The sequence below is a fragment of the Haplochromis burtoni genome, unplaced genomic scaffold, assembly GCF_018398535.1.
Source record: "Haplochromis burtoni strain Fernald_Lab_line unplaced genomic scaffold, NCSU_Asbu1 Contig_221, whole genome shotgun sequence".
Taxonomy (NCBI): Eukaryota; Metazoa; Chordata; class Actinopteri; order Cichliformes; family Cichlidae; genus Haplochromis; species Haplochromis burtoni.
In genome coordinates, this window is record NW_024582582.1 from 579,345 (window position 1) to 605,028 (window position 25,684).

Here is a 25,684-nt window from a genome sequence, read left to right on the forward strand (position 1 = left end):
ACCTTGAACCTTGAAAGGAAATCATCGTCTTTTTAGGAACACTTCAGATTTAGCAAAAGTGATGTTAACTAAGATTAAATCATGTGCAAAATGTGCTGCAGAGTTGTATCTACACTGCAAAGCAGCACAACTAACTTATTCAACCATGTGAAAACACACCACAAATTGCACTTTAATTAATGCATGAAGGCCAAGAAAAACATGCAGTGGTTGCTAATGCAAATCATCCGGCTTAACGCTGATGACCATAAAATGAGCCCGTACAGTAAATCTGCATTTCCATCAAACTCACAAAGACAGGCTGAGATTAACAACACAGCCGTAATGCATATATTAGAAGGCTTTATGAAAATGGTCAGCTTACTGGTTGAAAGATACAGATTTGTTTCTTCTAAACATGCAAAATGCCACAGGGGACATGGAGAGGAAATCACAGCTGTCGAGTAGGCCTCCCTTACTACGAGCTTTTGTCACATCCATTATGTTTGTAGGATGAATGCAGTTAAAGAATGTATATGTCGCTTCTAAGAAATGCACTTAGGCTGGGTGAATCAACACCTTATTTGTCTTATTTATGTATACTAGAGAAGCATTGCCACCTGTACTTGTTATCCAGGTCATTCATGCACATGTGAAATAAATGAATGCACTGACATGCTGTGAAGTCTACACATCAGCTTTAGAGACAGAGAGACAACCTTCTCCTCCCTGCAGTGTAGAGGTGGGGTGAACCTGAAGGAGTGGGTTCCTGTCATGGATAGCAAAAAAAACTTCCTGCCACCTTCCTTTTACTACACTGCAGACAGCTGCCAAAACGCCCAGCAGTGGAAGCTGCAGTTCCACTGCTCCATAAAGCATAGTCCCAACTAGTCTCTCAAGCTTCAGTGGAAGAGGCTCGACATGTATCAAAAGGCGGGATAGGACATATTTCATCATATTCCCATTGGATTCAAATGGGGACAGAGTGAGGAGGGTGTGGGTGTCTGGGTAGATCGCTGATCTAACTCTTGCATCACAAGTTTTTGATCCAGCAGTGACATGCAGCATGCTGGAAGACCATACAGCTCACTGGCCAGAAAAATTATAAAACAACACAAGTACCTCCATATTTTACAAATGGTTACAAAAGCGTCTACTTTTCCAGATATATATATATCTAAAGAATGAAACTTGCATATATATAGCGAATGATCTTGTGAATATATTTTATATAAAGTGATGTCAAATTTGTTTCCATTTTTATCACTTATCTTGGCCTTCTTCTTTGAGATGTTAAATGGTATTCTCAGTTTTTCAACTTAAATTTCCAGATTGTTTTATTTTATTTAAATTTGCTTAACGTATATAATTCACTCACTTACTGCACATAATGTCCTGCTTGTACATATTCACTTACTGTATATAATGTTGTCTTTTTGCACAGTCGAGGAGCGTTTCAGGACACATGTCACTGGGTGTTGTACTCGTATAACTATGCCTGTGATAAATAAAGAATCTTGAATCTTGACCCCATATCATGTGCTCAGCTACCACTTGAAGTGTTATCTCAGTTGACATCTCCATCAGTGAGTGATAAATATATATACTTTATGTTGCATTTTATTTCTTAAATTTAAAATTCTTAGCATTAGAGGATGGACAGCTGCAACAAAAAGAGAAAGCCGATTTTCTTTTCTCACAGAAGACACTTTGACATGTTGAGAAAAGGTACAATTAAGAGAAGTAACAGCTGGACTCCACTTAGATGTCTTAGCACTAGTCCTTTTCCTGCTGTGAGAAGTCAAAATATCTGCCACTTGCAATGGTTTTATTACCGTGAAAGAAAATAATGTGGAAATGGACGTGTTTGTCTGTGAGCTGTCACTAAAGTGCTGCCAAATTGCAACACAGCAGCTGCTGGTGTAGACCAGCAGAATCCATACAGCCAGACATGTGCCATGACCTGTGTTTTCATAGAACAGTTAAAAAACAAGACGACTCTCTTAAGAAATTTCTGAATATACACGATGCAATGTAACCTGGATATTTGTACAGTTTGTCATTTACTTTTAAGTCCACTTACCTAAACTCAAAGGCTAAAGTGACAAAAGCCATCTACACCCTCTTAAAGGCAGAAAGTGTGTACTGTTAAGTGTACTGTAAGCAAAGCTTCTGGTGAGTCTTTGGCACTGAAATCTTCCATTGATGAGTTTGAACGCTGTCGCCTTGGACAGATGTGAACTTTACATTTATCACTTTATAGAAATCAGTGATTAGTAACTGTTAGCTGTATATCGTTTTTCCTAATGAATTTGTTTGTGGTCTTAGTATGTTATCCATAAAATTACATGCATGATTACATTAATACACTTAGTATAAGTACAGAATAAGTACAGTTTATTACAGAACAATCCATTTTGAGGTTATATGATTAGCATTTTTTTAAACAAAGGTTTGTGGGCACATATACAAGAGAAGCCATTTTTAGGTGTGTTTTACTTTTGTAGTTTGGAGGCTCTTTGCCACGCTATGTTCAAACTACACAAACCATGATTCAAGAGTTATAATCAAAGAGTTCCACGAATAAAAAAATGTAATTAAAATTCAGCTGCTTTCCATTTTAAGGTTGTTTCCACGTGCACTGCAGCACCTATGTAAGCAATTCTGGTTGGTTTGGACACTGAAAATATGATAAATTTAGAGTGCACAGGTCCCTCAGGCCATGGTTGTGTCCTGATGCACCACTTTTAACCTTGAACACTGTGGCCCCTTCACCTGTAAACATAAATGTTAACCTTCAGCATAAAAGCTGGGTTAGTTTGATGCAGTTAACTTTGAGAACAAATGCCAGACTTTGAGGGAAGCAATCTTAATGCACTGGGTGAGTTTGGTCCAGGCCAAATTTAAATCGCCCCAGTTATTTCCTTTTTATGTCTGGAGCCACGGACCGTTTTTTATAACCCAGTGGGAGTATTTTTTAAGCAGCAAGATAAGTCCACTGGTCTTGCAGAACTTGTACAGTCATGTGACACCAGGTTTTTAAAAAATAAATGAACATGTTGAATTTATCAGGTTTGTTAATTATGTGCAAACTCAAAGCAATAAACCTTCACAGATGCTTCGTATAATATGACAGTTTGCCCTTCGTAATGAAAAAGATCATTCAATTCAATTTTATTTAAATAGCATCAGATCACCACAACACTTGCCTCAAGGCACTTAATATTGGAAAGCCAAGATAAATACTTAGATAAACATTTATTAGAAATATTAATTCAGACTTAAATCTGGGACTCTCCACCATTTGACCTTAGAACTGAAGAAGCTTCTCGGATGAGAGGTGAAACGTCTTCAAGCAACTTAAAGAAGTCCGGACGCTTTTCTTTGCAAGCAGACATATTAATTCAGACACGTTTACTCCCTGAAACCTTCAAAAACTATGGAAAAATGTAAATGAATTATTATTCATTATTTTTGATTGTCTTCCTCCGTGCAGTTCTTGGCAGACGTTATTGCAAAAGTTAAAATTATTCTTTTTTTCCTGTTCAAAGGAATAAACATCTGCATTTGATCTACTCTCACTCACCAATTCTTGCAGTGTTTTCAGAATTTGCAGAATGTCTGTAGCTTATTGTTTAATTAAATATGAAAAACTACAGTTCCACATAATACGGGGACCATCTGGTCGTCACACCCACCTACAGTAGTTCTACACATGGTCATGGGTGACTGGAGAGAAACCCGCCAGTATCCACCTCCCACGATGGGCACATCATGTGTGGACCCTGGGATGAAACTGGGACATCTAAATTAAATTTAGGTGGGTATGACAGACAGCTTCTCCCTACCTGCCTTTGCAAACCACCATTGCTCTGTGAGCCCTGAACTGTAAGTAGGTAGGCTTAAATTCCTAGCAGTAATATGTGCTATAAATGAAGATAGGGTGCTCCTTTGAGACCTTATACAAGTGAACAGTCAGTAGCAGTTACATTTACTGTCAAAGCAAGTGGAGTCCTTTGAAGTACTGGAGAGATAACTAGTTAGTAGAGATATGTTGAGTAGAGCAGAAATGCTTAAGGGTAGCACCAAGGCTGCTGACTTCGTGTATGAGAGACTATTCAACATATTGAACAGCTGCACTCCTGAGGTATCCAGTATTAAAGAGGAATAAACTGTAGAAGCTGGTGCAACATAAGTGTTTCATCCATTTAGACAAATGCTGCATGTTATTATGAAAATAATAAAATGATATATAATTCTAATCATGTCCTTTACATTTTCTACATTTCCCTAGGATAAATATTTTTCTTTTGCTTTCATAAAATTTTCTATTTATGTTGAAATAGCGCTGCAACAGCGTGTTGACTGTTCAATCAATAGTGTCCTTTCTAGTCTTGATGGGACTGACAGTTGTCATTATCTTCATTCTTTTAACTCTCAAGTATCATAAAGTTAAGTTAAGTTGATGAGACTGGGTTTACAGACAGCATTTCAATTTTAAATGTAAGGTTGCTGCCATTGTTCTAACACTATGTATAAATGTAACAGGGCTTGCTGGCAGTTCCAATAGTGCTAGATCCTCCAACCTTTATATGTGAAAAATACATTAGCTTAATCACAGCTAGCTAATACTAGAGGGACCAATATGCTCACAAGCTAACATGACTGAAAGATTAGGGCTACATGCAGTGACAGAGTTAGCCATGTTAGCACACTACTTTCAACAGGTGGTCAGGTTGAGTCCACCTGTGCACACTGAGAGGATCAGGGCTCCATGTCACTGCAGTGTCTTCATATATAGACAGTAAATGTGAAGCAAACACAAACACTTCTTTAACAGGTCTTAGCAAATACAACGCCATCACCCCAAATACGGGCAGCAGTGAAATCCTAAATAAAGAAGCTGATCCAGAAACTAATAGGAAAAGGAAATGGACCTGCAAAGGAGGGGTGGAACTGATTCTCTATTCCTAATTCACGTTTTCAATCAAATTTTTTATTTTATTTTTTCGTAAATAATTAAATAACTCAATTTAAAGTCTTAAAAATATTTATTTATAACTTCTCTTTACGATATTATGACTTCCCAAAAAGTTGATACTGTTCATCTGGACGTAGCGTTGTCAGGCACATCAGTCACGATGAGTGGCGAAATGTTTCTCCCACTGAAAACACTACGTCCAGATTAACAGACTCAAGTTTTTGGGATTTCCTTACCTGGAGGATTGAGCATGAATCAAAAGATATTATGACTTATTTTATTGATGTTTTAAAAAAAATCAATGTAAAAGGATTTTTAAAGTAAATATACTAATTTATTAATGTTATTGCACAATTCAATAGTTATTTAATCACAAAATGCTTTATGTGTTTGACTCATCTGGTCCTCCACAATCACTGCTGCAAAGGAAAGAGTAGATTAGATATCTGTGTTCTCCATAACTTCTATCTATCGATCTTCTATGAATAACCACAGAACACATGCACCTGCCTTTTTCTTAAGCTTGGATTTAACATAAAGTAAAACAGCCTTTACTCTCCAGAAAGAACACACTTAAAGGCGGGTGTGTGGTCATAAAAATAAAATATACTCTGTTAACATATTGTCCCTGTGACTTGGAGGGAGAGCTCCTGTGAGCTGCACTTGACACACATTTTCCGCAGTATTCTGTGCTACTGCTCTTCAAAGTGATTTTCATAGTCAGAAGCTAATACTGAAATATTGACCATGTATAGTTCTCTCTATCTTAAGTCTTGTTTATGACATCATAGTATCAGGTTCAGATTGTACAGTTTCAGTATAGAAAACAAAGAAAAGAAGTTTTGGTCATCACAGTGGATGGTTTTATGCCATGAATTGCATTCTGGAAAACACCAGGCACATTATAAGACAGAGAAATGGCATCCACAGAAAAGAAAACTATATATAGAACTAGAACTATATAGAAAACTATAAAAGAATTCCAAAACAGCTGATTGGTCAGTTACCTCTACCTCACTACCAGAGAGTCAATCGAGGGTCAAAACATATGTGCCAATCACACTTGGACTAAAGCACGCACACAGTGTGTGATCGCAACAATGTAGCTGTGTGGTTGCAGACATGTCTATATTGTAGCAGGAAGGTTTGTCTGAGCTTATTGTACTCAAAAAATGATTGATCATTTTCACCCCTCTGCTGAAGGACCCAGACTATGAATTTAGATATTAATAGACCTGTAATGTTGTAAAACTATGAAATGTAGTCAAAGTAGAGGTACAACCTTACTCTTTGAACAGCAAACTATGGAAGCAGTTTTATGCTTTTTAGCAGTGATTCTATACATGCTGTTTGATGAAATAAGATTACATTTAAATACTTTGGTTCAACTATCCAAAGCAACGAACAGAAGTGAAGAGAGTGCAGGGAGGAATGAGTGGGACAAGTGGCAGGAGGCTACACTGGAGGTGGCAGAGCTGAAGCTGCTAAGATCCTCATTGGGAGAATGGACAAGACTAGAAATGTGTATATCAGAGGGACGGTTGAGCGGTTTGGTTGGAGACAAAGTTAGAGAGGCAAGGCTGATATGGTTTGGACACGTGCAGAGGAGGGATAGTGTATATACTGGGCAAAGGATGTTGAATTAAATGGATTGACCAACAGAGAAGTCGTATACAAAAAGTGGATGAATGGGCTCTAGGTCCAGAGGAAGCTGAAGTCCACTGATGTGTGCAGCACAACGATGGACATTTTCTGTCTGTGGCAAGAACAGTGCACTTTGCTATGGTCTGCTGGGGAAACAGCATGAGAGCTAATGACACCAACAAGACTGAAAGGACTAATCAAAAAGGCTGGTTTTGTGACTGGCTTCAAATTGAACACTTGAGGTAATGGAGAGGAAGGTCACAGAACGTAATGGACTGATTCAGCTCCACTGTCACAAGGACAGATGCAGGAAATCTTTCATGCCACATTCAGTTCCTCTTTATAATGCAATGTATCAGTCTGGCAAAGAGTCACTTTCTTTTTCATTTTAAAATTTTATTAAAATTCTGTTTTGCTTTGTTCATTTTGAGATATCTTATTTTACTTCTATTTCATAATCAGTGGGGCTCACGTAAGGTAAACTGACATGTTTACCTTATATTTGAGTAAGTAGGGTATGAGTCTGAGACTGCTATAAAGTAATTGGCAAGTCAACCCCGTATTAAAATGGATACGTCCCTCTGTTCCTTAAAGGGTTGCATCATGTTCAGTCAAACACAACGCAACGCTGGAGTCGAGAAGCATCTAGTAGTCTCAGAGGGCCCCTTCTTTTCAATGCGATTGAACAGTGTGGCTTGGTGGTTTCTGAGCACAAGGCAGTGTGTTACATTGCATTTTTGTCAGTGTGTGTCTCTATACCCCTCCTAACAGAAATAGTGCGAACAGGAAAACAGCAGCATGGAGGCAATCAGGGCAGATTTTCTGTCTATTTCAGTGAGCTGCATCAGTAATGAACCATCTAAAAGTGGAAGCAGTGGTAGACAGAGAGAAAGCAGGACACAGAGATAGTCTCAATAAGAAAAAGTGAGTTTTTCCCAACAGATCAGGGATCCAATAATGCATGAAACAGTCACAATGTGGACACAAAATGTCAGTATAAATTGAGATGGGATTTTTTTCTTTTTCTTTTAATGAATGTTAAGGCTGTGTGACTCCATGGGGAATAGCTTGGGCTTACAGGCAGGCTAAGGAAGAGAGGAAAGACAGAAGTGTCCAGTTCAATAACACATTACAGTAAAGCAACACTACTTCATCAAGCTGTTAGGGAGAGCAGGATCTGGAAACACTTACCACTCCAAATATGCAAAATTATCAATTAAATACTGTCTGACATTTAAACTTAGATGAAAACTTAATTAAAAAATAATAAAAAATAATAAATCAAGAAGACTAAGAACAGGAGTTTCAGTCTCTGACAGGTTTCAGAAAGGAGGATGGTGTCCAAGTTATAGTCAATATCAAACAGTCACGTTGAAAAGAGTCTCAGCAAAAGACTCGTTCCCCCACAATGCATCACATAATGCCACAGGAAATCATTACCACCTGTGTCCTTTAATTGACCATCTGTAGCAAAGCAAATCCCCCCTTTGAATTAATAAAGTATCCTGATGCTGGTTCTGTAAGAACGAGCTCCTCAGCTCCTCCCTGTGTGGAGATGTTGACGTCTACACTTTAGTCTTGTGTAAAACTTGTTGCCCAATCTCACAATACTGTAAAACCATTTAACAGTTTGTATTTATGTGACCACTCAAAGCACTTTATGCTACAAGTCACATTTCTAAACATACATTTATATAGTGCATTATTTCATATATTTAAGTCACAGAATGACCCATTTGAAATAACTGATTAACCTAGCATGGATGTCTTTGTGGAGCCAGAGTACATAGAAGAAACACAAACAGGAGAACATGCAAACACCACAAGGAAAGGGGTTCAAACCAGGAAAAGTGTGTGTAACACTGTGCTGCTCAATAGAGCTCAAAACTATTAGCAACTTTAAAGGAATAGATACTGACAAATGACAAAGAGAATGTGAAATTTGCCCCTACAATAAGAGGACCTAGCAGCTCTGTTATGCTGAAAGGGTGCCTGCAAATCAGTACAAATCAGTACAAATCAGTACAAATCAGTACAGGTGATTTCTGGCCAAAAAGGCCAGAAAACCCACAGTGATGCTAGTTACAGAGAAGAAAGTCAGACTGCAAGAAAAACGTAAGAGAAACAGAGCTATCGCATCATGCTACAAAACATCCAGAGCCTTTTCTAGAATGAGAGCCATCACTACTTTATCTGCATTTATGCATTTCACCAATATCTCACAAAGAGAACACAAGTGAGAAAAGATGGAGGCTAGACTGAAAAGGGGTTTTGGTATGAAAGTAAGAAATGACTTGCAACATGAGGGCAAATTTTTACACAGAGCAAGGCAAAAAGAGCAAAGTCAGCATGAGCCACCATGATCATACTGAAGGTGAATTTAAACAAACCTAAACGATTCTAGCTATGTCAATATTCTTAACTTAAAATGCTGCCTCTTGTACTGAGATTCTTGTTTTTCTTGTAATTCATTAAAATATGTCAGCTTTAGGTATTTGTCTTTGTTCTCAATACAAAGACCTTGATTATTGAAATGAATAATAAATAAATTTCAATAATTAATTTTGGTCTCTAAGCATCTGTTGAGATTGCTTGCCTCAGGCCAATTCTGTGTTTTTCACAAAAGCAGAAGCACCGGAGACTGGCACAGTATTTAAAAAAAACCTGAAAATGCAAAGTCACATTATTTTTTAAATGAGCGAAGAAAAAACAAATGACAACTCTTTACAACTCTTAAGGCGTAACAAGCCCAACACTGACAAGGCTAAGACAGGCAGTGCAGACAAGTAACAGTAATGAGGCCATGGTGAATGGTGCCATATAATAACAGTGATGCTATTTTTGTTAGTGCAAGCTGCAGTTTGGTGTTGTTTTGGGCGGTTGTGCGTGCTCGTGTCAGTTTGTTCTGCCAGTTTAGTGATGTGTCAGTACAGAAGCTCACAATTCACTTTTGCGGTGATGTGAAAAGATGAGGCTTTCTAAAACTTTCTCGACTTCTGGTTTTGACTTTTTCTCCTCCTATACCAGCACCGATGTGGAGGCTTTGTCTGAGCAGCAACACCAATAATTCAGGAGAATATGCAGCATACCCTGAGTGCTGGTGCAAATGGTGTAGCGGCTTCACCTTTTTGTGCAGAACGCGACCAGTGTGGCAGTATAATGCCCTCTCTTTGTCTTTATCTCTCGCTGGCTTCTCTTTTTGTTTAGGAACTTTTCTATTCTTCTCTGTCCCCCACAAACCTGATAGTTTCTTTCTGGCAGAGTTGTAATTATTTCTTTCTCCTCATTAGTGAGAGAATTGGATTTCTGCTAATTGCATCAAGAATTGCCTGAAGCCAAATCTGCCAGTGTGTTCAAACAGCCCACACACAACAAGCTGGTGACAATACACGTGTCACAAGAAGGATGCTTGCTTCCATTTGCACACCAACAGACACCAAGAAGGCTGTGAGTGGAGGACGCAGCCAAGAGAGTGGGACCTGGAAGCATATTCAACGGTGGCTGCAATCCAACCAGAGACCGTTTTTTTCCTCTTCCGTCAGTTCAGAGAAGCGGAAAATACATTCGCATTCAAACCATGTGAATGTGGAAGCTTTGGCTCAGTGTTAAAATAGAGAGGCAGAGAGGGAAATAAAGTTTAGGATGCTCCCAGATAAACTTTTATCTTCTCACAGAAGCGAGAAGCAGCTCATGATATTTCCTATCTGTGACGTCTTTGCTCTGATGGAAGTTTGAAAGTTTATCCTACACAGTTTCTAAATCTGTGTTAGGATTATTGCTCCATCACTCCAAGCAATCTAACATTTCCTTAGCGATATAACTGTGAAGTTTGAGAAGGTATATCGCCACAACAAGCAGGACAGAAAATGTTTTAGGCACTCGCTGTGAGTCAAGCTGCAAACACTGACCCCCAGAGATGGGAAAGGATACAGTGGCTTGCAAAAGTACTCGGCCCCCTTGAACTTTTCCACATTTTGTCACATTACAGCCACAAACATGAATCAATTTTATTGGAATTCCACGTGAAAGACCAACACAAAGTGGTGCACACGTGAGAAGTGGAACGAAAATCATACATGATTCCAAACATTTTTTACAAATAAATAACTGAAAAGTGGGGTTCTTCCACATGACAATCACTGACTTCAGAAGAAGATGAAGAGGAGGAGGAGGAGGGTTCATTACCCCCTGAACAGCTGTTTCACATGGATCAAATTAAAGCCGTCCTCCCCAGTCTCATAAATCATGGGCCATACCTCCTTTTTGACACAGAGTGTGTCGTATGTTTTGTCTTTAATAGCTTTGTTGTATGAAATGTTCTTTAGTGGTCGCTGGATTTCAACAGTATTATGCTGCATATATTATTTCCAGTAATTCTATCTGTGATGGCAGTCACATCTGTGTCCACTACATTTCCAGTGATGGAGCTGCTCTGTGGTGCAGAAGGAGATTGCTACAGGATTTCCTCTCAGCTAGCACCTGCTTGCAGGATTAGACAAACCCACATTTAGAGCATTTGGTGACTCTGAATGACTTTCCTGTTGGAGATGTTGCCTATAAAGCTCTTTTTGTTTTTGTGTTATGTTTTTGTTTTGTTTTGTTTTTTTGTTTTTTTTTGGGGGGGGGGGGGGGGGTTGTATAAAAGAAAAGACAACAACAACAACAACAATAAAACTCTGGCTGAAATTATTTCAGCGCAATCAATCCAACATTTGTGTAATCTTTAAACAAACAGCATCTTTTCATTCCTTCAGACTGATCGGTACTATGAGCAGCACTTTTCAGATTGTGTTCACCTCAGCTGTGTGTGTGAGGGTACACAACTCGGCTGACAGCATCCCCACGCTGTAAGTCTAATTGAGCCTCACTGAGACCTGTGTGCATGTGTGTGGATCCCCACAGAGGTGGGCCTGATTTTCTTTGATAGCACATAGTGCAGATTACTGAAAGACACTGATGAATACAGGACACACACACACAGCTGAGAGATGAGGTTTTCTATATGTTTACACAGCCAGTGTTCCTCTCAGACGTCCCATAGCAGCTCAAATGATTTTCCCCTTTATGAATTCCTATATTTGGCTGCTCGGGCTTCACACTAGGGCTTATTTTTTATTACGTTTTGTTTGCCATAAAACACTCTGATCAGACTCTTTTAGGACCGTCTGCTCCAGAGTCTCGGACTCGTTTTACTGCACAGGTCATTTTTAATATGTCAGTTTATTTGGGTTACTGCAAATGTGCCAAGAATGACAAATACTTTCCAAATGATTTCTGCTATTTTTGCTTCGTGTTGTGTCTTGTTTTTGTGTTGAATAATTGCATTAAACCCTTCATCAGTGCACTCTACACTGTCACCAAAAAGAGTGAATTTAGAATTGACTGAAATTAACTACAGAGCATATTTATGACTCTTAAAAGGTGACGTTGAGTGTTGGCAATATAAGTGGTAATTTTGACATTCAGCACCACCAGCACTGCTGGATTAGTTGTATTGTTTACTCCTTATGCACAATGCTGATGGCAGGTGGGAGAAGACTAAATATTTCCTTCCATCCTTAGACACACTACAGGGAAGCTGACACGCTGAGGCTGTTTTTATTTTTAACATACTAGCAATGTAGTATTGGAGTAATTAAGGTAATATATCACATCATTTGATGCCACAAGAGATCGAAATAAGTGCACTATAAATCCTTTCAAGCTTGTTGACCACTTCAAAAGAAGCCTTATTGAGTTTTTTTGGGAGTAATTCATTCGAAATCATCTTTTGAGTATTGAAAATGGAAAACCAGCCAAGTTAAGCTCCTCAAAGTTGAAATAATGCATTAAATAAACTTCAAATATAAAGCTCAGTGAGACCCTGGTATTTTAATAGTCTCAGCAGAAACAGCTGTGAGAATGTTCAAATTCTAAATAATAATCTGACTGCTTTGCTAGGATGTGGCATTAAAAGGTTTAGCACCCCTTGATTAAATTATTATTGTTGTTGTACTTTAAGGCATTTCATTTGAAGTTTGTTTTACGCAGCCTGATTACAAATGTCCACTACTCCCTACTGTGTTTGCACTGTTTTAATCTAATGATATATGGGTCTTTCATTGCCAGCATCTTTTGCAGCATTTTTTGCAGAACCTTTTGGTTAAAACAGGTGGGCTTTTTGTTTGTTCATCTTAAACTAAAAATCAGGTTAACCCTTTAAAACCAGTCAGAGCAGCACGCTCCGTTTTGCGCAACTACTTTTAAATCCTTGTAGCACTGCAACCGTGTAAGCTAGCGCAATAATTTTTTTTGCATATGAAACCGGAGGAGTTGTACTTACATCTTATGCCATCAGCTTGTCCTAGGCCACGGTTTCCTTCCACGTAAAGCTTTGCAAAAACTGCATAAAAAGCACTTGCAGCAACAAAAACATAATATTCCAGAAACACGTTTTGCCGATCCGATCAGCTGTTCGTAACACTTTCTACGGCAGCATGAACTATCGCATGTCTGCCATTGGCTGTATCCCAATTCAGGGTCTGCAGCCTTAAAGGCCGCATTTCAAGGCCGATTACGTCACAGCGGCACGCCGAAGGCTGTCCCAATTCAAAGGCTGCTTGAAATGCGGCCCTGAAATGCGTCCTTCATTTCCCTGAATTTTAAGGCTGTGGCAGTGTAGACTTCATGGCCCAACATATCCCAGAATGCATAGCGCGGCGATGGGTGTGGATAAATTTGCAGAAAAAAACGGCGGATGAGGGGCGCCGAAGAGTGAACTTTAAGTACTGACTATTATGTCACTTATTTATGTGCAAATGTTTAATAACGAAGAACATTAAACATTACTGTTGGCAACATGTCGGCAAAGTTATGTGACATTAGTGACGTTTGTACTAACTTGGTTTTAAAGCCTCTACTTTAAAATATACGCCGTTCAATAGCTGAGCTTAATCTTACAGAGAATGATCAAAGCTCATGTAGAAACAAACAAACAAATGAACAAAACATTTTCTCCTTCATTTCTGTCAAACAAAGCTATGACACGTTTCCAGCTGTTAGTATCATGGTTGCTAGGCAACCTGGGCAATTAAAAAAAATTTTTTTAACTTTATCGACAAACAACAGTATCAGCAGAGGCTAGACCGTCCCACAAGCCTCGCACTTCCGGCCTTAGCGGTCTTTGAGTACGCGGCCCTTGAGGATCGTTGAGGCTGCGTACTTTAAGGCTGCAGACCCTGAATTGGGATACAGCCAGTACCTGCCTGAAACCGGAAGTGACGACATTGTCGCGGAAATGTAGTTTTTTACCATCAGCGCCTTATGAGCCTATACTGGTGTTTTTAAAAGTTATGTTTGACTTTATGACTTTCTGTGTCGTTTCTGGGATGCTGAGGACTCATATTGCACTGCTGGAAATAGTTTATTTTGATGCATGTGCTGTTTTTTTTGCACATTTGCATTATAATATTTATTTTCGTTTTTCCTGCAGTATATAAAAATTGGTGTGTTTAAAAAATAAAACTATGAAGACACTCAAAATAAATTTCCTGTGGTGGGAAACTAGTTTGTGCAACTTTTTTGTATTTACAGTTTTGAGGGATAAGCCTCTTAAATTTCTCTAACTAGAAATATATGTTAAAAAAAAAATAAAGTGATTTTCAATTGTTTTGTAGTTTATTGCACTTTCTTGCAATTTATGTAATTTCTTTGCACTTAATGCAGACATATTATTAAAATTTGGGCTATAACAGTTGTATTGATGTATAGCAACTTGAAATGCTCCCAAAAATGGCTCCACAGCATGTAAAAATATAATATAAGCTCTGGCGGACTTGGTTCTATGGTAGGTCTTAAAGGGTTAATAAACTAAAGCAGTAGGTAAACCAAGGAAAGCAGATGCAGTCTTGAAAGCCAGAACATGTTTTTGATTTATGCGACACGTGAGATTATTACATTTATGGACCGCAAACTTTAAAAAACCAAAAGCAGCTGCCAGAGTTTACTTCCTACATTTCTGCATTCAGTCTTGACTCAAAAGATATTGATTCATCAAAACATCTGGATGTCAGTGACGCATATACATACCATTGTGTGTGGAATAGGGATGTTATTCAAGGATAACCATGATATTTAAAAATAACACCAAGTCAATAAAGCACATATGATAACAAGGTAAGTAACTGCATTATTGTTGTTTTTGTGTGCGTTCGTATATTTATGATTTCAGAGACATTAACTCTGTAACTTATATTTTGAGTTTAATTGATTTGCCAAAAAAACGTAGCACATGTTAAAAAAGTTAGATATAAGTTTTCCTGATAGTAGTATAGCTGTTATTTCTCTTTTCAGATAATCCATAGATACTGTAATATTTCATTCTCTTTTCCCTCTCAATATGAACATCGACCTTTTTTGGTACATTTAATAGACCTCTGAAATCTGTACATGCGTGTCAACAAATGATAACAAAAAGAGGTTAGTATAATTCTGTAATCAGATATACCAGGCGCAAAAAAATATCAGGATTTTTGTGCTTTTTCAGACAAAGGTTTTAACTGTAGCTAAGCACAGTTAAAACACTGTGGATCTAACAGGTTTCCCAGGACAAACCTTGAAGCTGCCGGTGTGCCTCACTCACCTCTCTCCACTCCTTTGTCCCCAGGCCTTGAACGTACAACACCACCACTGAAAAGAGAAACACAGATGCACGCCTTAAATTTATTTTTGCACCTTTCAAGACTAATGGATATCTCAAAATCAGTAAACGCAGGAAATCGCTGTTATCTAAAGATGTAAAAATATATATATATATAAAAATGTTCGTTTAAAGTAATATTTGAAAATAATCTTTTTAAAACTGTAAGTCACGTTTCTTTCTCATACAGTATTACTTTTGTAACAAAAAGCTTGCATTCCATTTTCAGTCATTTTAAGGCTCAGCGAGCAGGGCTTCGTCTTGCCACTGGCTTTCTTCGGATACCAAAACTTGCCAAACAGCTCAGACTGTGTTGAAATTTTCTCCAAATGATGAGCTGAAGGGAGGCTCCTAACCTGCTCACTGGCTGGGTCTTCTCAACACAGTAAAAGAGTAAAACACTAAAAAGATTTTATTAACAAAACAAGCACAATGGATCAGTTTATTTAACCGATGCAAATGACAGAGAAGTGTTCACATACACCACATTTGTTTTCACCCAAGCTCAAGGTGCATGCCACCAGAGACAAAGAGAAATGAAGCAGCTGCCCTGGCACTCACAGCGCCCTTTCTGGCCCACAATGAGAGGGACAGGCTGTTTTTTCCATCCCCTTTCCATCTATTGATATGCCATTATCTCTTTCCCTCTCTGCTTAGACTATATAATGAGGAAGTAGGAAGTGCCACACATCACATTTCTATTGTGAGCCTCCACCTTTCAACAGTGTCCACGCACTGCTCCCCCCCTCGATGCCACAGAGAGAGCGCTGTTGGAGAAGGAAATGACCTCAATCCTGAGGAAGGAAGAAATAACAGTCCCTCAGTCGGAGTTACCGAAGGGTTTCATCTCAGGTGTTTGCAGCAGTGAAAGCAATTGTGTTGGATTAGGGTTCAACACCAGCAAAAATCTTGCCAAATACATCTGAGCTTGTATAGTCCAGTAATAAATGAATAAATGTATCTTTGACTACTCTCCTTTCTTCATTTCTCTCTCCTTCCCCTCATCATCCTCCTTTATGCAGAAATTTTCCTTTAAATCTGTCTTTGCTTTTTCTCTTCTGTCCTTTCCACTTTTTCTTCTATATTTCTCCTTTTGCTACCAAATCAGTTTCTTCTCCTTTTCCCTGTGGTCTCTTTTTGTTAAAGTCCTCCTTCCATTTACTGATTTTCCATTTCTCCTTCCCCCTTTCCTCCTCTTTCTCTCATTCCCTCCTATGTCCTTTCTTTCCTCCCCCTCTGTGCCTCCCCTGTCCTGTGGTTCTACTCTTCCCTACTCTCCATTTTACTTCATTTCTTCTCCTCCACTCCTCTCCCCAGCCTCTCTTCTTTTCTTCTCTCTTCCACTTCAAAGCAGGTCATGGTAACAGCAGGCCATGTATAGAAATCATCATGTTTCTGCTTCAGTGGGACAGGAGGCCAGTCAACCACGATGACCCAGTCAGTGTTGGAAACCATACATCCCCATTCTCTCTGCTCTTCTCTCCAAAGGGAAATGCAGATGAAACAAGGGAAGCAAAACAGTGTTAACTGATAAAGATCAAAATGGTAAGCAAGAGGCAGAGAGTTTAGGGATGGTTGGCTAAGTGATTCATATATGGACACTCACCTGTCTGAAAGAGGTGTGGTAAGACAGAAAAAGTGAGTAAGAGTGAAATGGAGACAGAGAACAACATAAGCAAGCTTGCTGATGATGATCCATATTCATGTACACAATGCATGTTCTTGATTTAGGGCAGCAATTCTAAAATATTTGCACTGGGAGTCTGAGACTAGCTGCCTGACCTCTGAAGGAGCTCAGGACAGGCAAACATGGAAGTGTAATTTTACTGGACTGTTTCAGCCTTTGTGTTTATCGTTTGTCTCCAGCCTAATTTTGTGATTCTGAAATCACATCAAGTGTCCAAGAATCTGGTATCATAAATTTTTGTCTGCAGAGCAAATTTTCTACACAAATCTAAAATGAAAAGTACCACTGGCTTATTTTTTAGTCTGGAGCTCCATGCAAAATTTCAGAAAGACGAAGACACTGGATCAGCCCAAACTACACGGAAGGAAGCTTCTTAATGATTTGATGGCAATTACAATCACCAACTGCATTATTGTTAACACACTACACCATAATTAATTAAAATCTTGCAGCACTTGCAAGGTCCCCCTGCTCAACAACATAGACCTACAGGCCCATTTTAAGTTTGCCAGTGAACATGATTCAGAGAAGGGTGGGGAAAACATGCTTTGGTCAAATCAAAACAAAACTGAGCACTCATCAACCCATATTTAGCCCGAGGCCGAATTTAGTCAAGTTTTGCTCAAACACTTATTTCACTCAAATCTTTTTATAACTGTTTTAGGGATTTTTTTCTGGATATTTGGTTGATATTCTGTCTTTCTATTGAAATGAAACTACTATAATAATTAAAAAATATCATTTGTCTGTAAGTGAGCAAATTTACAAATTCAGTAGCTCAAATTTCAATTCAATTCAGTTCAATTCAATTTAATTTATACATCACTAAATCACAATAACAGTCACCTCAAGGTTCTTTATGTTTTAAGGTAGACCTACAATAATACATTCAGAGAAAAACCCAACAATCATATGACCTCCTATGAGCAAACACTTTGGCGACAGTGGGAAGGAAAAACTCCCTTTTAACAGGAAGAAACCTCCAGCAGAACCAGGCTCAGGGAGGGGCGGGGCCATCTGCTGCCACCATTTGGGGTGAGATGGTAAATGGTCTGCATTTGTATAGCGCTTTTCTAGTCCCTAAGGACCCCAAAGCGCTTCACACTACATTCAGTCATCCACCCATTCACACACTGGTGATGGCAAGCTACATTGTAGCCACAGCTGCCCTGGGGCACACTGACAGAGGCGAGGCTGCCGGACACTGGCGCCACCGGGCCCTCTGACCACCACCAGTAGGCAAACACGGGGTTAGTATCTTGCCCAAGGATATCTGGCATGCAGCCAGGAGGCAGCCTGGGATCGAACCACCGACCTTCTGATTAGTGGCTGACCTGCTCTGCCACCTGAGCTACAGCCACCCCATTCCACAGTCATTCACACTGAAATGAGAATTGTCCCATTTTTTTCTACAGTAAAAAGCGCTTTGGGGTCCTTAGGGACTAGTAAAGCACTATACAAATACAGGCCAGGCCATTTTAATCTTTTAAAGATGTGTCCTAAGAAACTGCATTTCTATGCAACTGAGTCATCTGACCAATTACATTTATTGGCTGAGTAATCAATGGTTGGATTACATTCAGAAAAGTACTATAAAAAATACGATATCTTACTTGTGATTACTGTCATTAATTTTTGTCCAAGCATGGACAGCATGGTAGCATAACTGTTAGCACTGTCCCAGGTTTGAAACCTGGCTTGAGCCGTTCTCTCTTTCCTGTGCCGGCATGTTTTTCCATGTATTCAGGCTTCCTCCCTCAGTCCAAAGGAATACATGTTGACTGGTGTTTCCAATGTGGCTACTTGTAGCACTATATGAATGTTTGGTTAAAAATGTTGCTTGAGTTGTCAGTAAGATGTTTATAGTCTATAAACAGGAAATTTCACCTGTTACATGCAAAATTTCGTTCTAATTATTTATGGATGAGGAACTAGCTGTTTACTCACAGCCACTCAGAAGCATTAAAATATATTAGTAGTTCAAGTGTGGATTAGGTTCAATCATTTTATCACTAGCTGCCAGTGCTTTGTGACATTATGAGTCTACACTGACCTGCACTGTCCTTTTGTGGTTTGAGGACCGGGTCAGATAGAGGGATCTAACCAGGGACATGAAAGAGCTGAGGGGGCATTGTGGTCTGTCAGTCTAGCTTTTCCTCAGTGGGGAGGAAGAGTTTGAAGTTCAGGACCCCGTCTGACACAATCATTACCTTCCAGCACGACCCTCCACCCCCACCCAGCACAGGAGCAAAGACTAATCTATGGGTTGTGTCAGTAAAGGAGCCCTGGCCTGCGGAGAGACCGTATTTGATTCTTTGCCTTTAAAATCAGTGTCGTTCAGTATAATAATATACACTGTGGTTACACATCATAATGTAAATGATTAGTCAATGGATAGTACCTTTAAATGATGATTTCAACATTAAAACAATGACATAAAGATTCTGTCAATTATCCCATTTATATGTTGCTTCTCAATTCATACATTATAATAAATCCTCCCTGCAACCTTTTTTCTGCCTTCCTCTCACTGACTTTCTAAAATGATGCACGAGACAAATGCTCAGCCTGTTCAGAACAGTTGATCCCAGATGACATTTAAATTTTCTTTCTTGCATATGAATCAACATTTAGCACAAATCAAAGAGTTTACCTGAGGTTCTTTGGCTTCATGGAGCTTTGTGGTAATTACTGAGTCTAAACAAGATGGGAAAAATTCTCTAATCTGTGTTGATGAAAGAGATCCAAATCTACAATCTCACATTAGATAATTAGGCTTCTATCGGGACTCGGGAGAGTTCGTTAGGGAACAGTGAGACTGCTCTGGTACTGTCAGGTTGCATGTAAACACAACACTTCGCAGTCTTAGGAGATGTTACATCAAACAAACCTCAACTGAAAGCTACAAAATTTCATATAACAAGGAAGAAGCACTAAAAGTTGATTTTATCTTAAAAGTGCCAAAATGTCCACTAAGGCAGTTTGAGCTGTTCCACTGTTAATTTGAGGAAGAGGGTGCACATCAGTGCTTCATTATTTCTCTTGATTAACATATTGTATGGGCAAGATACTAACCCCGTGTTTGCCTACTGGTGGTGGTCAGAGGGCCCGGTGGCGCCAGTGTCCGGCAGCCTCGCCTCTGTCAGTGCGCCCCAGGGCAGCTGTGGCTACAATGTAGCTGCCATCACCAGTGTGTGAATGTGTGTGAGAATGGGTGGATGACTGAATGTAGTGTGAAGCGCTTTGGGGTCCTTAGGGACTAGAAAAGCGCTATACAAATGCAGGCCATTTACCATATGATTTGGCTAGTCAGACAAATTGACAGCATATGTTTTCAAGCAACGATGCAAGGTTGGAAAAAGTGAAGAATTCTCTGCAATACTGCAGTTCTTCCGGTAAGCTAACGATTTCAGATTCAACATGAGTTGAAACTCTGCGACAGACTGGCGACCTGTCCAGGGTGTACCCCGCCTCTCGCCCTATGACAGCTGGGATAGGCTCCAGCACCCCCGCTATGCTATGACCCTCCACATGAAGTAGGATTCACAATGGACCCACAATATACTACCAGAATCCATCCAAATCACTGAATTCAGGTGCTTTCCAATTACTTTTATGGCCACAGGTGTATAAATTAACCTAGGCACGCAGACTGCTGCTTCTGCAAACATTTGTGAAAGATTGGGTCACCCTCGGGAACTCAGTGCGGTACCTTGATGGGATGCCAACAACTCGGCTCTTCTCTTCTCTCCTCCATAGTTTTGTTTTATCTTGGTCTCACTGTCGTCTCATTTTTCCTTTTTTCTTCCCTCAGCTTCCTCACTGAGCCTGGTTCTGGCAGAGGTATTTTCCCGTTAAAAGGAACTTCCTTCCCACTGTCGTCAAGTACTGTGGGGTTGTTGGGGTTTTCCCTCCAGTATCGTAGGGTCCTTGCTTTTCATGTGCTCTGAGGTTGTGAAGTGGCACTATATAAATAAAACTGAATTGAACTGAATTTAATTATTTCTCTCTTAGATTCAACAACAGAAGTGAGTGGAACTCTCACAGGAGGAAAAACTAATAACACTCAAAATTTCTCTGTTTTAATAAAAATGTTATGCTTCGACCCATGTTTGATTGAAAGGCCACTTATTGGTTTAATCCAATCAACAGCAAGTAGTGATTGTTTTTTGTTGGGGGTTTTTGGCAACTTAATAAGCCAAGTTGTTTTTCCTTGTGTCCTCTTCAGTCTGATGAGTCATCAGCCATAACACTTCAATGCAACTGACAATAAAAAATGATATTACGAAATATGTCGTCTGCGTCTTTTGACTCCAAGGTTCCTTTTTGTCTTACATGCTGCATCTCGTCAGCACTTTTCTTCTCTCCTTCCAAGCCTTTGAAATTGATTTTCTACTCAACTGTTGCTCAGTATAGCCTTGCTTTTTCTATCACCTTTTTCCCTGTTTTGTTCTTGACAACTCAAGTAAAGATGAAACATTGACTCGTGAATAAGAGTCCTGTCTGCTTTTTACGTACCTAGTAAATAACATTAAATAGGTCAAAATTTAAGTTGCAGCCCGCTAAGTGGGTTTAAATCTGGGTGCTTAGAGTAAACCTTGATGCTGTAGTGCTGCTGTAGCACAATGGAGTGACACTCTTCCACATTTTAAGAACATTTTCTGAATGGTCAGAGTGGTTGTATTGATGGTTGAGATTTATGATTTTCATTTATACCCTAACAGAAAGAAAACATAGCATCTACAACTTACGAAATTATTGCTTATGTTTATTTTATTTCATTATTATTTGATCGGATGGTTGGTGGTTCGATCCCTGGCTCCTCCAGTCTGCATGCCAAGTATCCTTGGGCAAGATACTAACTCCAAGTTGATCTCCAATGCATCCATCAGCGTATGAATGTTAGTTAGTAAGCACTTAAAAGCACAGAAGGAAGAGACTGGGTGTGATTGGTTGAATGTGGCATGTTGCAATATATATAATATATATATGAATCAGTCCATTTACCAAAGCAAAGATATATAAGGAACGTGTAATAGCTGATTACACTCATCAGACAAATATTTGTATGATGTTGTCAAAGCTAGTCTAACATTTAACCATGTGCTTGGCTGTAGTTTACTAATGCATGCAGATCTGTGTTTATAAGTCATCAGTCTTTCATTAGGCTGTACTGTATGCTGCGTATATTGCACTGCCTGTTTACTGAAACATGTTCCAGTTATAGTTATATTATGAACATAATGTGCAGACTCTCAACTTTCATTTGAGGGGATCCACATTCAAACTGGATGAAGGGTTTAGGAGTTTCAGCTACTTAACATGTGCCACCCTCTTTTTTAAAGGGAACAAAAGTAATTGGACAGTTTACTCACAGACAGGTGTGGGCAATTTCTTCATTATGTCAAGACTGTAGATGTTGTGAATATTATCAGTTAAGCAGATAAACGACCTGCGGTTGATTTGAGGTGTGGAGCTTGCATTTAGAAGATTTTGCTTTGAACAGACAACATGCGGTCAAACAAGCTTTCTTTGAACAAATGAAACCAAGACCAACCTCTACCAGCATGACGGCAAGAAAAAAGTTACAAGCTACGTGTGTCTGCATAGAAAACAGTCAGGATCTCTTTATTTTTGACTGTAAACTCCATAATCAAAGAATGATGTAGCATACAGGTCTAAAAAGTAAAATGTGTGTTCTTTGACTAAGGGGTGACTTCTCTGGGTGCAGGACTTTAGATTTTATGGAAGTTGATAGGAAACTATGTTTATTTGGTAAACTGTGGTCATTACTAGAGTCAGAAGGATAAACTAGGGAACGCTCAAGCTTCTGACTTGAGTGACTGACTTAAACAATGATTGAAAAGGTGCATTGACAGATAAGCAGATCCAGTGAAGCCTTTCATTTTCAATTAGTTTTTTGTCATTTGTGCATTTTGCTTTTTTTCCTCCATTCTTTTGTTACATTAAGTTGCAGATGCAGCTGCTGTTTCTAAAAGTTACTATAATATAATCACATTCAATGTGTGGGCCCAGCAACTGCAAAGTGTCAATCAGGCTCCAATGATTAGTCACTCTTAATGAGGACCAACTTAATTAAGAGTCCTTCCCATTCGATCCCAAGATGCAGGTTTTCATTCAGTCAGTTGCTATTCTGCGTGTGTAAGCGCTGTGGGAGACAGTCACTGTGTTACTGCTCACTGATGCTATAAGTGTGGAATTAACATGCAAAAGGTAGTGATTTAATAAACACTGCACGAGACAGAAGAGTTCCAAGCAGAGAATACAAAATCATATCAGAGGAGTAATTACACAGATGAATGATGAATGTGAAGAATCAGTGTGAGAGAGGAGGCAATTACCTGGATCTGACTTGGAGAAGGTGTCCATGTCTAACAGGTTCCTGCAACAAAAACGTGTGGAAGACAGAAGCATCAAAGTGCTGCAAGGCCAAATGGTTCATGATAAGTTTAACAGCATGACAAAATATTTCATGTGTTCATAGTCGTGTTCTAAAAAGCATTAAGGCTGTCCTTTCTTTCAAACTCTCTCTCAGCACTGTAAAAAGGACGGCTCTTACAACAGAAGCAGAGTGCACTCTGTGTACTGTATATACGTGCAGTCGTATGTTAGTATCACCTTTTAGAGAACTCTGCTTTCAAGAATGTAACTATGGTCAGATTAAGAAACTGCTAATGCTACAAAATAGAGGCACGTGAATGGTTCTTTGTTTGTGGGTGTAGAAGAAATATTACAACAATACACAAATGCCTTAATTGCCTGACTGTAACTGCACAATATCGTGAAAATGCCTACAACTGTCACAGACTCAGTAAAGTTCTTCTATAAGATTTATCCAAATAAACTTTAATTCCAGTGGAAATATTACTGCATACATATCTGAAACCAAACAAATCAGGTTTTTGTAAAAAGAAAAAGACGACAATTAAAAGCTAAATACATTCTGAAGTGAACTAAGATCATGTAACACAGGGTTTTTACCACAGTGACAGCAGGACATACACTAGAGACGTGCTATTTCCTTCATCATTTTGTTCCTGCAGGAAGAAAAATGAATCTCACACACACACACGAAAAGCCACACTTGTGTGTCAAATCATTGCCGGGATTACAACCCAATTTCCATCTAACAACCTGACACTTTACTGAGAACCGCCTGTGATAACAAACAGCGTTTGATAAAGAGCTGAGATGTGGGAGATGACAGATTGAAACATTGCCCTCTTGAGGACTTGGAGCTGTCAGGATGATGAGGGTGGCTACGGGGAGCACACACATCCTCGCATGTTCACACTGTTCTGTTCGTGTCTGAATACAGTATGTTCACATGCATGTGTGGGCATCAGTAAAACAGCCCTCGCCTGTCAGCACACTGTGGCAGCTTGTAGTGCTATAAAACAACCATACGAGTACCCCACGCAGATGATTTTATCCTACGGTTTTTGCCTTTTTTGGAGGACATTTTTCTCCCTTAACTAGGGAAGCAGACTGAGTAGCGATACCAGATAAACCTGGAACTTTCAGTTTGTACCAAGATGCAAGAAAACCTAATAAAAGATTCACAAATACGAGTAGTCCTAAAAGGCCATACACATAATGCTGTTCATTCAATTTGCCTGGAAAGCAATCAACAACATTTAAATAGCTATTTAATATAATTCTTTTCCACCATGAGCCCAAGATGGTAGCAGGCTAAATGTCAATAGATAGGCAGAGCTATGAGAATAAGCTTGTCAAGCTTCAGTCTAGTCTCAGTTAACAATAGCACACTCTTTCAAAGAGGATCCCAAAAGAACAGAAAGCCTTTAAAAACTTTCGCTCCCACATGTTGCATCTTCTTTGTAATAGAAAACACATCGTTGTTTACCAAGCAGGCATCCCAACAGTTTGTAGCACACACTCTCTGACAGCAGCTGGTTTGGCTTCACACCACTTTTTAGACGTCTTGACTTCACTTTTTTAACCATCCAACATGGAGTAAAACTAGGTGATTGTGAATAAACTGTTAACAACCAAGCATTAAAAAACTTACCAAAACCACGTTCCATCCTTTTAGATCTTTAGATTTTTAGAGACTTCAGTGCTAAAACGCTTCGATCTATAATTTAACCTGATGTGAGCCATTAAACCTGGGCAAGTACTTTGATGCTGCCACAGCTTACCTACAAACGTGATGACTGTAACTTAGCAGTATTCATTTTCTGTCACTGCACCAGCTTCTCTCCCACAGAGCAGGGATCACTTCTAATAACAAACCTGTCAAACTGTTAAAAACTACATTCTAATTGACGACTTTGGTTTGTGTCAGCTCTTGCTGTGGCTTCTGACACACACACACACACACACACTCATTTTCATATCTTGGGGTGGCTGTAGAGGTAGAGCAGGTCAGCTGCTGATCGGGAGGTTGGTGGTTCGATTCCTGACTTCCCCAGTCTGCATGCCAAATATCCGTGGGCAAGATACTAACCCCATGTTGCTCTCCGATCCATCGGAGTGTGAATGTGTATGACTGTTAGATAGGCACTAACAGCTTAGGAAAAGTGCTGGTGTGATTGGGTGAATGAATTAGTTGTATAAGAACTAGAGATGGCACGATACCACTTTTTTATGTCCGATACCGATATCATAAATTTGGATATCTGCCGATACCGATATGAATCCGATATAGTGTTTTTTAATCAACAAAACTGTT

At 39.3% G+C, this 25,684-nt stretch overlaps 1 protein-coding gene across 2 annotated transcripts in view; it reads right to left on the minus strand.

Annotated features, from left to right (window-relative positions):
• Window positions 1-25,684, minus strand: part of LOC102302282 (copine-9) — a 198,881-nt gene that overhangs the window by 161,803 nt on the left and 11,394 nt on the right. For both annotated transcript variants that reach the window (XM_014338841.2, XM_014338840.2), the window contains exons 2-3: window positions 23,331-23,371; window positions 15,225-15,271 (exon numbers count right to left, since the gene is read on the minus strand). In XM_014338841.2, coding sequence (XP_014194327.1) covers window positions 15,225-15,271; window positions 23,331-23,371 — 88 coding nt within the window. The remainder of the gene's footprint in view (window positions 1-15,224; window positions 15,272-23,330; window positions 23,372-25,684) is intronic.